This window comes from Nicotiana tabacum, chromosome 9 (assembly GCF_000715075.1).
Source record: "Nicotiana tabacum cultivar K326 chromosome 9, ASM71507v2, whole genome shotgun sequence".
Lineage (NCBI taxonomy): Eukaryota > Viridiplantae > Streptophyta > Magnoliopsida > Solanales > Solanaceae > Nicotiana > Nicotiana tabacum.
The window spans coordinates 45,505,566-45,521,048 of record NC_134088.1 but is presented as its reverse complement, the minus strand read 5'-3'; the positions used below and the strand labels follow the sequence as shown (position 1 = coordinate 45,521,048).

At 36.7% G+C, this 15,483-nt stretch overlaps 1 protein-coding gene across 1 annotated transcript; it reads left to right on the top strand.

Annotated features, from left to right (window-relative positions):
* Positions 1 to 306: 306 nt before the first annotated feature.
* Positions 307 to 8,977, top strand: LOC107794488 (uncharacterized). The gene is made up of 4 exons (XM_075221653.1): positions 307 to 1,787; positions 2,128 to 2,238; positions 2,831 to 4,197; positions 5,241 to 8,977. The coding sequence occupies exons 3-4, from the start codon at positions 3,873 to 3,875 to the stop codon at positions 7,892 to 7,894; spliced, it is 2,979 nt and encodes a 992-aa protein (XP_075077754.1). The 5' UTR covers positions 307 to 1,787; positions 2,128 to 2,238; positions 2,831 to 3,872; the 3' UTR covers positions 7,895 to 8,977.
* The last annotated feature ends 6,506 nt before the right edge of the window (positions 8,978 to 15,483 follow it).

Here is a 15,483-nt window from a genome sequence, read left to right as displayed (position 1 = left end):
AAAAGAGAAAGAAATGGAAAAAACAGAACTAACACATGTTGAAATCTCTTTCTTTAGCAGGATGCAGACATCTTTTGATCAATATGAAACTTAAGTTACTGTCTACCCTGTTAAGATTTCCGTCTGGTGATCTCTTTTTTAAAAACTTGGGCATCACTTTGATGAACTTGGGTTTATTACATCATGTTAACTTGCTTAAAAGCTGGAAACTAAACCATGTGAGTAAGAGTTTTATTTCAAATATTTTGGTTTACATTTCCTTTTCGCTAACCCACGAAGGTTGCTTCTTACTTGTATTCGCTGGATAATACCTAACCTTTATGTTCCAAATAAATACAGTATTAAATTTAATATTAATTAAATATTTATGAAACACCCAAATATTATATACAACAGTAGATGGTGATTCAGAGAAACATCACACAACTTCTCCCTGGCAGTTACTTTCTTGCAGAAAATCAATAACGGCTATCTCCTATTTTATACACTTCACACTTACTTTTATCTTTCCACCGATTCCCCAATGGTTGTCTCCTATTATATTCTTCACATTTCCTCTTTCCTCAATTATTTTCCGAGATAAACTCGATATCCTCCTTCTACTTTGGTTCAAACTCATGATAGCCATCTCTTCCTAATTCGCTAACCATTCAAACATCAATTCATTTTTTCCTGCTAAAAATTGAAAAGGGACAGCAGCAAAGAAGGAAAAGTTGAATTAGTATTTCAGAAAACATAAAGAAGAAGCAAATCGCAGCATTACTAACACTTCACTTTTGTTAACATCATACGCTTAGTGTGTTTTACTTTACGTTGGCTTCCGAAATTTTTATTTTTGTTCTATTTGAAATACATTTATGTGATCAAAATTTTTATCTTTACGCAAGGTGTTTCTTCCTTTCTTTTGTTAGGCAGTCAGTCATTTCTTCATCGAAATTTTCATTTTTGTTCTATTTGAAATACATTTATGTGATTACAATTTTTAATTTTATGCAAGGTGTTTCTTTCTTTCTTTTGTTAAGCAGCCAGTCATTTCTTCGTCTCTTCTTAGATTTTATTACTTTGACTATTTACAAAGAAAGAATTGTTTGGATTTGCTCAAGTATAAACTGGGTATAATCCTTATTTATCATTTTGCCTTGGCATACTCTTGAGAATCTGTTTGCATTGAATATATCAACGCCACAAATGCAATTAATTTTCCGAAAATATCATATTTTACCTGTTAATAATAGCAATTACAAATTGTTCAAGATTACATGCTACATAGTCCTTATTGTCAATATTCCATTGTGTTTTTTTGCACTGAATAATTTGATTTGCACATCCCATAACCATCTTTGTGACCTATTTGTTTTTAATATCTGACTTCACCAAACATTTCAAATTTTAATATATTCAATTTTTTCAATACTTTATAACAGGTTTAATGGAATTGGTATCTGCTATTGTTAAAAAAATTAATGTTTCAACGAATGTTCAGCCGGAAATTACACTACTGCGGCAGCTTCTACCAGTTTTAGCTCGGCAAGAGAGGATGCTTAAAATAAAACTGAAGAGATATGCAACAACAGTTCGATGTAACCAGAAGAATGATGAATTGGTTGATATAAAAAAGCGCAGATATCATTATGCCAGATTGAAGCGGAAGGTCATATTAATTCAAAAGAAATACGCCAATCAGCCACAAAAGAAAATACTCCTGCTACTACGATTTGTGAAACGATTCACAAAATTGATGAAGTTACAACACTGCATAAGGAGACACGTGTTCACTCAACAAAATGGTATGTTGTTACTCATCAAGATATCTCTCTTAACGATAATGCCTAAGTGGTTATTTATACTCTTAAATTGATGTGTGAATATAGAAAACTAGAATAGTGGTATTCATAAGATTAGCAGGACCTTATGATGCTTCAATTCCAGTAGCACCATTGAACAAATTATGTCTCTTCTTTGGTTTGTACATAATCTAATCCCATCTGGATCCTTTCACCATGAATCCCAAATTGTGGTATTGTTGTACATGTAAATATTCTACGCATATTTGCTTTCGCGAAGCGACATCTCTTGCAGTTCGCATCTTACTTTATATACTAAAGAATATTTGTAAATACATTGCAGGAGACCTATGTATCCTGCGACATCATACACCAAAAGACGAAGCAAATGAAGTATCGGTTTATATGTGTTCTCAAAGCAGTAGAACTATACAAAACAATCTTCAACATACAGGTACACATTATTGGGTACAATACAGGTACATATTTTTTGTTTGTTACGAAATTTTCAAACATAACAAAAGCAGGAGTTAAAGGGTAAAAGGCACATTATTATCTGTGCATAACATGTTCAAAGATAGCATACTAAAATACTATAGAAAACAGTAAGTCTCCTGATATGGAAACACAAAGGGGAAAACAATTCTATACAATTTCTACTTGAATAAACTAAATCCTACTTCAAAAGTACCAAATTGGAACAAATGTTGCATGTTGCTCAACTTAGCAGAAAATGCAATCAACGGGCTTCAGTTTGAGTGTCCAGTGTTCTTTGCAATATAAATTGTCCTTGGAACATGAAAAGACTTGCTGGTGTGGCTATATAAATCCTCATTATCCATTTCACTCATTTCGGACCTGTTTCAATCCAATACTCAATAACATGGAGGTCTTTAACATTAGAGGTTCTCTGCACTTTCTACTGACATACAAATCTTAAATGACTTCAAAGACAGCTCGCAAACTCCTAATATATCTGCAAGACATGTCAATAACATTAGACTTGAAAGACAGTTCATATTGATATTGAAATTTCTATTTGGCAGGTCATAATACAACAAGTTGGAATTTTGGACCTCCTACAAACACCTGCCAATATTGTGGTGCCATTTTATGGTATGAAGAACGGACAAAAAAAACTAAACAGACAACACGGCCAAAATTCTCATTTTGTTGTATGGAAGGCCGTGTAAGACTACCGTTAATGAGCCAACCCCCGCCCTATCTCAAATATCTTTTAAGCACAGATTCTGGACAACTTGGTATCAGTTTTCGAAAAAATATCAGAGTTTATAACTCTATGTTCGCATTTACATCTATGGGAGGCCGAGCTGACAAAAGCATCAATCGTTCAAAGGGCCCATATGTTTTCAGGATGAGTGGTCAAAATTATCATCACATTGGCTCTCTGTTGCCGGAAAGTGGGAAAAAACCACAGTTTGCCCAGCTCTATATATATGATATTGAAAATGAGATACATAACAGAATGAATAGTCTGCTCCATGAAGAAGTTGATCCTAAAATTGTTCAGGGCTTATCTGAAATGCTGGACGAGCATAATATTTTGGCAAAAACATTTCGAATGGCAAGGGATAGATATAAACAACATCCTGAATCTGTTTTTCGTCTACAACTACTATCCGATAGGATAAGAGATGGCCGACAATACAATATACCCACAGCTTCTGAAGTTGCAGGACTAATAATTGGTGATCTTACTGATGAAAATTTCCAGCGAGATGTTATAGTAGAACATCGGAAAAACGGTCTTCAAAGAATCACAGATTTATACCCAAGTTTCATGTCTATGACTTACCCATTAATACACCCATATGGTGAAGATGGATATAGGCTTGGAATTCTTTTGACAGATGTAATCAAAAATACTTTCGCGAGAGAAAAATTGACAATGAGACAATTCTACTGCTTCAGGATACAACAAAGACTTAACGAAGCGCACACTCTTCTACAAGCTGGTAGACTATTGCAGCAATACATTGTGGATGGTTACATGGCAATTGAAGAAGAAAGATTTCGTTATATTCGGAACAATCAAAAAAACTCAGGGCTGATCTATTTTCTGGATTGATGGATGCTATTGTCCGAGGTGATTCTGATTGTTCAATGATAGGGAAAACCATTATCTTGCCTTCTTCACACACTGGGGGACCTCGATATAGGGTACAAAATTATCAAGATGCAATGGCAATTTGTAGGTGGGCGGGATATCTGGATTTGTTCCTTACTTTCACTTGCAACCCAAAGTGGCCAGAAATAAATGAAATGCTCCGTTTAATTGGACAAGAGAGTGATGACAACCGGGTTGATATCATATGCAGAGTTTTCCAAATAAAATTGTTCCAGCTAATGCAAGATCTGAAAAAGAATCAGCCTTTTGGAAAAATAATTGCATGTAAGTTAACTCATTCTGTACATAATGCACACATTACTAATAACATAAATATACATGAAAGAAGTGTTAGTAACAGGTCTTCTGAATGTTAGTAATTCTCATTGTTATGAAAACTATAATTTCTTAGTTTATCCTAAAGGCTTTATGCTTTAAGAAGTTCGTCATAATCCAACTTAGTCGTACATAATTTCAATATACATGGCATTCACATCAATGTGCTTATCTGACTTTTGGTAATAATATAATGCATCATGCATATATGTGGGATAGTAAAGGATCTTGAAAAACTAAGCAACAAAAATATATTGAACTGTTAACGATGCTATTTGATGCTATTTTCACTAAATTTAATTAGACGATTTTACATAATTCTATTATGAAATGTATTTATATGCATGTATAGAAGTTCTCTTAGACTTATATTTGAAAACTTCAAAAGAAAGACATAGATGGTAAGTCCAAGCCAAAAAAACAAAAGAATAACTACTTAGTTAGAAGGAAGTTACATAGCTCTTAAGGAGCGATGATTTTCGCAGGTACATAATCGAATTGGCGTGCACACAACTATACCAATTATCCCAGTCTGAATAGCAACCCTAGCTACAGATCCAAGCTTCAAAAATAATTTCACCCATAATACATAACTATAAGACTTAATACCAAAAGAGAACAGATATTAAATTGTAGATTCATATACAATCTTTACCCATAAGCCCACCATTCACCAGGATTGGCTATGGAGTAATTATCATGAGCCGCTAAACGTCCTGCCAATGTCCAGATAAGAATCATTGACGTATCATAAGTTTGTTGAGATTACTTTGTTTTAGCACAAATGCACATAGACAGCAGTTGTTATTGATATCACCAAATCTTTTTTGTCATGTCAGATTAAATCTCAATCTTAATCCAGGAAAACTTTTACCACCAAAAAACAGAGAATAATTACATAGTATAGCTTCTGCATATGTTGGTAAAAGAATATGTACTGCATGTCTTTTGTACCTGCATCCTAACCATAACCTTATACTATTCATTTACAGGTTTATATACAATTGAGTTTCAGAAAAGAGGTTTACCTCATGGGCATATATTGCTCTTCCTGCATCCCACATTAAAAAGCCCCTCCACAGATCATATTGACAGAATAATAGCAGCAGAAATACCTGATTTGGAAGTTGATCCTTACGGTTATAATGCTGTTAAGAACTTTATGATGCATGGACCTTGCGGAGAACTGAATCCACATTGCCCATGTATGAGGCAAGGAAAGTGCACGAAGCATTTTCCAAAGAAATTCAATGATCGAACAACTTTTGATTCAGATGGATTTCCTATTTATAGGAGAAGGAACACAGGTACTCAAGTCAAGAAAAATGGCGCTAACTTAGACAATAGATATGTTGTCCCTTACAATAGGGATTTGCTTGTCAAATATGATGCACATATAAATGTCGAATTATGCAATTACTCAAGGTCTGTGAAGTACCTGTTCAAGTATGTCCATAAAGGGTCTGATAGAGCAACTGCAACTATAGAATCTACCAATACTGGTGCAGAAAATGATGAGATAAAAAAATATTTAGACTGCAGATACATATCAGCTACAGAAGCTTGCTGGAGGATCTTTAAATTTGACATACATTATAGAAAGCCGGCAGTTGAGCGTCTGCCTTTTCATTTAGAGGGACAAAACACAATAATATTCGAAGAAGAAAAGCGAGCAGAAAGCGTGATTAGCAGACCGGACATAGAAAAAACAAAATTCACAGAATGGTTTGAGGCGAACAAAAGATATGATGATGCACGAGAGCTGACATATTCGGACTTTCCTACGCGTTGGGTCTGGAATGCAAAGGACAAAACATGGAATAGAAGGCAAAGTGGGAAGGCAGTTGGTAGAATTTACTTCGCACATCCTGCAAGTGGAGAACGTTTTTATATGAGAATGCTGCTTAACTTTGTGAAAGGAAGCACTTCCTATGAAAGCATCAGAACAATAAATGGAGTGGAGTATAAAAATTATAGAGATGCATGCTACGCTTTAGGATTATTAGATGATGATAAAGAGTGGAATGACTGCTTAGCCGAGGCTGCACTTTGGGCGACAGAAAATGAGTTGAGACATCTATTTGTAACGATACTTATTTACTGTCAGGTATCTGATTCAAGCAAATTTTGGAAGAACAACTGTGAAATTTTATCAGAAGATATAACATCATTACAGAGGAAGAGATTTCAATTGAAAAATTTACAGTTAACTGAAAAACAAGTAGAAGCATATACGTTATTTGAGATTGAAACCATCCTATTAAAGATGGGAAAAAGTTTGAAAGACATAGATGGAATGCCGCTACCAGATTCTGCGTTACTGCGAAATGTGGGAAACCGTATGGTCAATGAGGAGCTAGACTATGACAAAGAGGAGCTAAAAATACTGCACGACAAATCATTCGCTCTCTTAAATGATTGCCAAAAGTCAGCTTATGATGCAATAATAACATCAGTTGAGAATGAACAAGGACGATTATTTTTTATAAATGGACATGGTGGTACTGGCAAGACATTTCTGTGGAATACAATAATTTCCAAGCTCAGATCACAATCAAAAATAGTTCTTCCCATTGCTACTTCTGGAATAGCAGCTTTGTTATTGCCAAATGGTAGGACCGCTCATTCGCGCTTCCATATTCCTTTGGACGTTACTGTAGAATCCACTTGTGAAATAAAACAAGGCACCCAGTTAGCTGAACTTCTCAACAGAACTTCTTTAATCATTTGGGATGAAGCCCCCATGGCAAATAAGTTATGTTTTGAAGCATTAGATAAAACGTTGAGAGATATCCTGCGAGTCAGGTATGAAAATAGCTTTGACAAACCTTTTGGAGGCCTTACAGTTGTATGTGGTGGTGATTTTCGCCAAATATTACCTGTTATTCCAAAGGGTACCCGAGCTGATATTGTTGATGCAGCACTAAACTCCTTTTATTTGTGGCCATTTTTCATAATATACGAATTGAAGCAAAATATGAGACTATGCAATGGAAAAGTAAGTGATTACGAGGCTGAACAAATTGCTACTTTTGACAAATGGTTGCTACAGGTTGGAAATGGATCATTTTACGATGATATTAACAAGGAGCTCATCAAATTGCCTTATGATGTATGCATGAAATCATCTAACGACCCAATCGGATCGATTGTTGAGGCAGTTTATCCATCTCTCCTACAAAATTACAGTGACCCAACATATCTGAAAGAAAGAGCAATACTAACGCCAAAAAATGATATGGTACATGAGTTGAACCATAGAATTATGAAAATGATACCAGGTGAAGGAAGAACATATTTCAGCTCTGACAATGTATGCAAAGCGAGCGTGAACACTAACGATAAAGAACTGTTGTACCCAACCGAATTTCTAAATAGCTTAACATTCCCTGGCATCCCTAATCATGACATACACTTAAAAGTAGGTACCCCAGTTATGCTTCTTAGAAATCTAAACCAAACAGAAGGCCTATGCAATGGAACAAGATTAATTGTCAGGCATCTTGGAAATTGGTCTGTCAGCGCAAACATCATGTCCGGAAAGAACATCGATTCGAGAGTCACAATTCCAAGAATCATTATGTCTCCTAACGATTCAAAGTGGCCATTCAAGCTTACGAGAAGGCAGCTCCCTTTGGCGCCATGATTCGCCATGACAATCAATAAAAGTCAAGGACAATCTCTTAACCATGTCGGCTTGTATCTTCCGAAGCAAGTATTCACCCATGGTCAATTATATGTGGCTGTCTCCCGAGTAACAACAAGAGAAGGATTAACCATACTAAATGCTGACGAGGACGCAGAAGATCCTACATTCATTAAAAATATTGTTTACAAAGAGGTATTCCAAAATATACGTCCTATGGCTGCTGAGACACGCGAGGTATTTCTTACTCTTTTCCAAACTGTGACATGAGCTTTATACAATCTTACAAATAGTTACTTCATTACAATTATTTCAAAATGTTTGTGCTTCAGGATAACTAACTATACCATTGATGATTCATGCTGGAATGAGCTCTCAATGCCGATGACAATTTTAAACGTCCTGCTTCAGTTGTGCTTATGGCACCTCTCATTGGGCAGTATTCTTATTTTTCTCTTTTCTCCTTTTTATGCCATTTTCCTTATTTATTTGTTAAGTGTCTTTTCTCACCTTTTCAGAAAAGGTGTGACCGGACAGTTTTTCAGTTACAACTTTGTCCAGATAAGTTTTGAAATCTAAACGCTCTAACACTTAATTATGGAATTTGAAACGGTTTTCTATTATTAAAACAGTCACCACCACTATTTTCCCAACTATATCTACAATTTGTGCATCTCATCTTCTTGGTACTGCTTCATGTTGGATGCATCAAGAATATATCTCATATGCTGGTTATTTATTTTAGTACTTTTCGTGAGTGTATTTTTGGACTTTTTGACCTCTTTAAAATCTTTTTAATGTGCAGGTTGATGAAGAATTGAATAGAGTGAATGTGACTGTATAATGGGCAAGTAGTCCTTCCTCAAGTCTATGCAACCTTTCTTCATCGATTTTAAAACCGATTCTTCGTTGCACTTTGTTTTCTCATGATAAATGCATAATTTAGGGGGAAAATATACTTATAATACTAAAAAAAATCAATTATATATAGGTGATTCTAATTATTCTGTTATTTCGTACTTATTTAATTTGAATAATTGGTGTTTGAAGGTTAAACTCATTTGTACAATTCAAGGATCAGGAGCACGGGTAATGAATCGGAAGATTTTACAAAAAATACTATTGGTGTATAATTATCGAATATGTTCACTATGTAGTAACACGATTCAAATTTATTATTTTGTTTCTCATGCGCGATCATGCTTCTAAAGTATTCATTTTGAAATTATTTTGTACATATCCAATGCCTGCCAGGAGAGATTGTATGCCAATATAGTTAAAGTAGTGCGATTGAATGACGCCACTATGAACGCGCAAAGCGCGGGCAATTTACCTAGTAAGTATATAAATAGGAGAACTAGCACTATTTGGTGGGGACGAAACATTCTGTACAAAAAAAAGATATAATCTACTTTCATATTACTCTCGGTCTTAGTTCTTTAACGTTGTTCTCACTCTTGCCATCGGAAGGGATAAGTTCTTAGCCAGGCTTGTAATCTTCTTTAATTTTATTTCATAATCTTATTTCTGCTCTTATTTATTTATTATTTTTGGGTCAAATCGATTCACTTGTCTATAAACCACGATACAAATTTAACTTTACTGTTTTACGAGTAAACAATTTAGCGTCCACCGTGGGGGCATAGACAATAGTATAATTGCGTTCATCCATTCATTCGTTAACAAGTTTTGATTCTTTCCTTAGTAAAAGAAAAATCAGATTGGCAGCTAATGATGTATAACGACCTGCTCGGTTATTTTGAGTATTTTCACTCAGTTCGATAGTTTGAGGTCATGAGTAGCTTCATATAGTGTATTATAACTTGCGTATATCATCGGTTTTGGTCTTCTAGTTGTTTGGAATTGATTTGGAAGAATGATTCTTAAATAGAAAGCTTTAAGTTTGAAGAGTTGACCAAGTTTGACTTTTGTGCATTTGACCTAGGATTGGAGTTTTTATGGACCTGTTAGGTCTAGATGGTGATTTTGGACTTGGGCGTATGCCCAGATTTGCATTTGGATATTTCTAGAAGGTTTCAGCATTATTTGGCGAAAATTGGCAATTTGAAGGTTTGGAAAGTTCATAGGTTTGACCGGAAGTTGATTTCGATGTTATCGGGTTTGGATTATTGTTTAGAGAGTTGGAATAGGTTATATATGTCATTTGAAACTTGTATGCAAAATTTGGGTTCATTCCGGATTGGTTAGACTTGAATTAGACGCTTGGTTTGATGTTTGACGTTTATGAACTTAAGAGATTGATCTTGATCGACGATTCATGATTTTGATGTTATTATGTAAGATTTAAGGCCTCGAGCAGGTCCGTATTATATTTTGGGACTTATTGGTATGTTCGGACGGGGTCCCAAGGGGCTCGGGTGAGTTTCAGATATGTTTGGGTTAAGTTGCTCTCGTTTTTGATGTTCCGACGTCGTCTCTTCAAGCATAAATAGTAATACATTAAGCAAATGATCTTTAAATTTTGTTTTGATTGATGCATTAGATCCGTATCGTATTTACGGAGCAATAGCAAATGAATCGTCGAATTTGGACATCAAATGAGGGAGTTATGCCCATTTTTGACTCGGTATTGATTATTTTACATGATTTCATCTTTGATATTGATATTTAAAAGGTGGATCTAAAAGGAAAATTGGAGGTTTTTGTCTAAACTTTTCTAAAGTGAATTTTTGTGTTTTGCACATCGATTCAGAGTCGGATTTAAGTGAAATTAGTATGGTTGGACTCTTATTCGAATGAGTTGTCAGAATTTATAAGTTGGGTCAGGTTCCAGGTGCGGGACCGGATTTGACCTTTTGGTTGATTTTGAGTAGTTGAGTAAATATTCGACCTTTATTATTTGGGTTTGTTTCCTAAGGCATTATTTGATATTTTTGAGTTGCTTTTGGCTAGTTTCTGACCGTTCGGAAGTTGATTTGCATGGGATGGTGTTTTTAGAGTATTGTTTGTCTTGCTCGGTATTTGTTTTGGCTTATTTGAGGTAAGTATCTTTTCTAAACTTGGGATTGAGGCACTAGTTGCCTGAGTTATTTGTGATAGCTACGTGTTATAGGTGCGCATATGTGTGGGGATTGAGCCCATATGCAAGCACTAGGGTATTTATCCATACTCGGGGGTAGTGCTTAGGCTATGATATGCCTTGAATTGATTGTTAAGCTTTAAGTTGTGATTTTTTTCATATTTGTAACCTTGTTGTGAACTATTCCATCCATATTTGAGGTTACATAGAGGCTAATTCCCTGAATGAACTTGATAATTGCTATTTATGTGATGAAATTGTTGATTGAGCTATGACAACACACTTTGCACATGCCTATACTCTAGCATGTCATTATACCAGTATAAGAGCATGAAATATGATGTTCATTCATCATATATATGTGTTATTTTATATTTGCTTTTGTGTGATATGATTTGGATTGGATGCCTGTGACCACGCCGGGCGGATTATGATATTGAGCATGTGACCACACTGGCAAATTATGGTTTTATGCCTATGACCACGCCAGACAGATTGTGATATTGAGCCTATGACCACGCCGGGCGGATTGTGATATTGAGCATGTGACCACGCCAGGCCGATTGTGTTGTTATGCCTGTGACCACGTCGAGCGGATAGTGATATTGAGCCCGTGACCATGCCAGATGAATTGTGATATTGAGCCTGTGACCACGACGGGCGGATTGTGATCATTGGCACGTGAGTTGTCCATGCAGCACGTGAATTATCCGTGTAGTTGATATTAAGCCTTTGACCAAGTCGGACAGATTATGATATTGAGCCTGTGACAACGCCGGGCTGATAAAGCATTGAATTGGCCGTGCTTGCGTGTGGATATTGATCCATCCCCCTAGGATCGCCCTCTCATGTTTCTGTCTTGATGGTGTACACACAGATTGTGATAAACCATCGGGTTTTTGGTTGATGTGAGATCTGGGAGAGCTGGTTATTATTATTTGGATTGGGTTGCATACCGCAACAGGACTTATTGGCTTATTGTTATTTGGATCGGGTTGCGTGCCACAACCGGCTTATATTTGGTTAATGTATTTCATGTTTACTTGCAATTTTCCTTGACTGTTTACTTGACTTACTTTCACATCTTCCTTATATGCTGGATTGTTGACGAAGTAGAACATTTTAAAATAAAGAATTATGTGCAGCAAGGTGGTTTTACCATAATAGTTTTTTCTTGATTTAATCATATAGTTGTTCTATACTTGTTGGATTTAAGAACTTGCACATGTGATTGGTGAGTATCATTTATAATTCTTGTTTCTTTTACCTCGGCGAGGTTAGTTACGATACATATTAGGTACATGGGGTCGGTTGTACTCATACTATACTTCTGCACATTGTGTGCAGATCTTGGAGCTGATGTTGCGGTACATGGTGGGAGCTGGCATTGAAGATGTAATCGTTGTCCGGATATGGCTACCATTTGTTCTTGGTAGTCTTAGATTTGAGCTCTATTTATGTATATTCAAACAGATGTTGTATTATTTCATACCGGCTTTGTAAATCTAAGTCTTAGTGGCTCGTGACTTGTACTACCAGTTCTAGGGGAGTTGTATAAAATTTTGTTATTTCACTCTTATCATTATCTTTAAATTGTGTTGACTGTTAGTTGGCTTACCTAGCAGGTTGGGTTAAGTGTCATTACGACTAGTGAATTTTGGGTCGTGATATGATGTCAACAATGTCTACAATGTTGGAACAAACAATGAATGGGAAGATGAGTTCTAGCGTGATGATTCAACTAGCAAAACCTGCAATGAAGGTGATGAGGTTACCTCAGTACGTGAAGTCCAGTATCCTTGACATGTGAGGGGAATAACTCCTGATGACGTGGAGGATGAGCACGTTGCTGAAATAGTTAAAATATTAAGAGAACAACAAAAGTGAATATGGATCAACTCTCAAGGCAAGATCGTGTGATGACGGAGTTGAAGCAGGCATTATCGGTGCTTCCAATAATGCTAATGGAAAGGCTCTGGTTCTTCCCAGCATTCCTGCAAATCAAACGGCTCAAAGAACCGATAACAACACTCCAAGGAATGAGGTCGATTTCGACGAAGCCGGAGGGACCGGTAGTGGATCTGGGAACAACAACTTAAATGACCCTTTCAAAATTGGGCTCATGATATTAATGAGAGAAATGAATGAACGAATAGATTAGAACGTGAAGGAGTTTCATGCTCAGATAAATCGGATCCTAGGCACGCCGCCAATGTTAAAGGGTCCAGATTCAAACAAGTATATGCAGTTTCTATTTAAACCAAGTGCGGCACCGGAGTTGATCCCGAAGAGGTTTAAGATGCCACCCGTTTCATATGATGGGAGTTGCCATATAATGAGAATTAGGATCCACAGGAGCACATAACAACGTATACTACGACAGTAAAGGGAAATTACGTTGCCCAGCATGAGATCGAATCAGTTTTGTTGAAGAAGCTTACGAAGGGTGCCTTAACTTTGTATTCCCTCTTACCTGAGCATTCTATTAATTCTTTCAAAATGCATGCAGATTCGTTCATCAAAGCTCATGCTGGAGAAAGAAATGTCCAGGCCAGAAAGGCGGATATATTTAGAATTTCACAAGGAGAATCCAAGTTGTCATGAGAGTTCATGATCCAGTTCCCAAAAGAAAGGATGATGTTACCAACTATTTCGGATGAGTGGAAAGCGAAGGCATTTACAAAGGGTCTCAATCTAGTGAGTTCCGGTGCCTCCCAGAAATTGAAGGAAAAGCTTGCTTGAGTTTTAGGCAACTACATGGGAAAATGTTCACAATCGCTACGAGTCGAAAAATAAGAATAGAAGATGATCAACTTGGTTCCTCCGCATCCTCCAAAGGATGGGATCGTAATTGGAATCAGGATAAATTCAAAAATGATTTTGATGTAGATCAGAGACCCTCTATAAGTCATTTTCAACCTTACGAGAGGACTGATGGGCGTGGTAATAAAGGATTCTAGTCATCAGATAGGTTCACTTCCGATAGAAAGACGGATCGTGGTCGGAGTAGCAGATCGTTGTAGGAGAAAAAAGTGTCGGGGTCCCGAGATTCAACGTCTCCCAGGTTATTCGATTGCAACTTTAATATCAACCTGGTAGAATTGGTGTCAGCAATGAGGAATATTAAAGAAGCTTGATTCCCGAAACCAATCCAATTGGATCCTAGCCAAAAGGATCCTAATCTATGGTGCGAATTCCATGGGACTCAAGACCATAGGACTGGGGACTGCTGATATCTTCATGAAGAGGTGGCGATGTTGTTGAAGAATGGTCACCTTAGAGAGTTTTTAAGCGACCGCGCCAAGAACAACTATTGTGGAAATCAGGATAATGCAGAGCCATCAAAGCCGACAATAGGGTCACCTTAGATGACAATCAACATGATCTTCGGAGGGGACGAGTCAATAAGGTGACATTTTCGTCAACAAAGAAGACGAAGATATTGGTTACTCATGGCAAGATGATCCGAGAAGTCTCAGAAGATGACATCCCATTCATAGAGGATGATGCTAGTGGACTTCTTCTACCGCACGATGATGCTTTGCTAATTTCTCTTAATGTTTTAGATTTAAAAATTAAGCGTGTTTTGGTTGACACAGGAAGTTCGGCCAACATAATTCAATGGAGAGTTTTGAAGGACGCGAAGTTAACCGGGAACATCATTCCATCAACAAAACATCTAGCTGGCCTCAACTTAACAAGTTTCACGACTTGAGGAGAAATTTTGCTGCCCACACACGCCGAAGGAGTAACAAAGACTGCTTTGTTCGAAGTGGTAGATGGCGACATGGGTTATAATGTAATCCTTGAAAGAACATGGATACATGAGATGAAGTGCGTGTCCTCAATGTATCATCAACTGTTGAAGTTTTCGACACCATAAGGGATCAAGTAGATCAGAGGAGATCAACCGGTGACAAGGGAGATGAACGCAGTAACTGTTTCAAGCAACAAGAGCAATGCATCAAATAAATAGCAATTATAGGAATCGGTTCCCTCTTCCATCTCAATAAAAGATGAGAAAGATGAGGGGTCATCAAAATTATATCAGGTACCGGGGTCTTTTCAGGTACCGAAAGAGACGGATGCGACTAAGTCAATGGCAGAAGAGCTCGTACAAGTGGCCTCGTTCGAGAAATGTTTGGAAAGGAAATTCCACTTGGGAACGGGATTGAGTCCTGAACTCAGGTTAAAAAGAATGGATTTTCTTAAATCTAATGTCGATTGTTTTGCATGGTCACATCCAGATATGACAGATATTTCATAGGACGTGTGATGACGTCCACAACACACCTCTATAAGAGATATGATACGGTCGTATGCAATAATAATTACCCAACTAAGAGTCGAGGTCGAATCCACTGGGAGTTATAAGGGGTGTTAGGAGTATATATTTGAAGCAAGCAAATAGGTTATCTAAGATTGCACTTCCACAACAAGGTTTTGTTTTTTACTTATACTGTTACTCTAATGAATGCAAGCTAAAGTAAATAGGTTATAGATAAATATTTTTGAGGTTTTTCATGCACATATAGTTCTAATATGACAT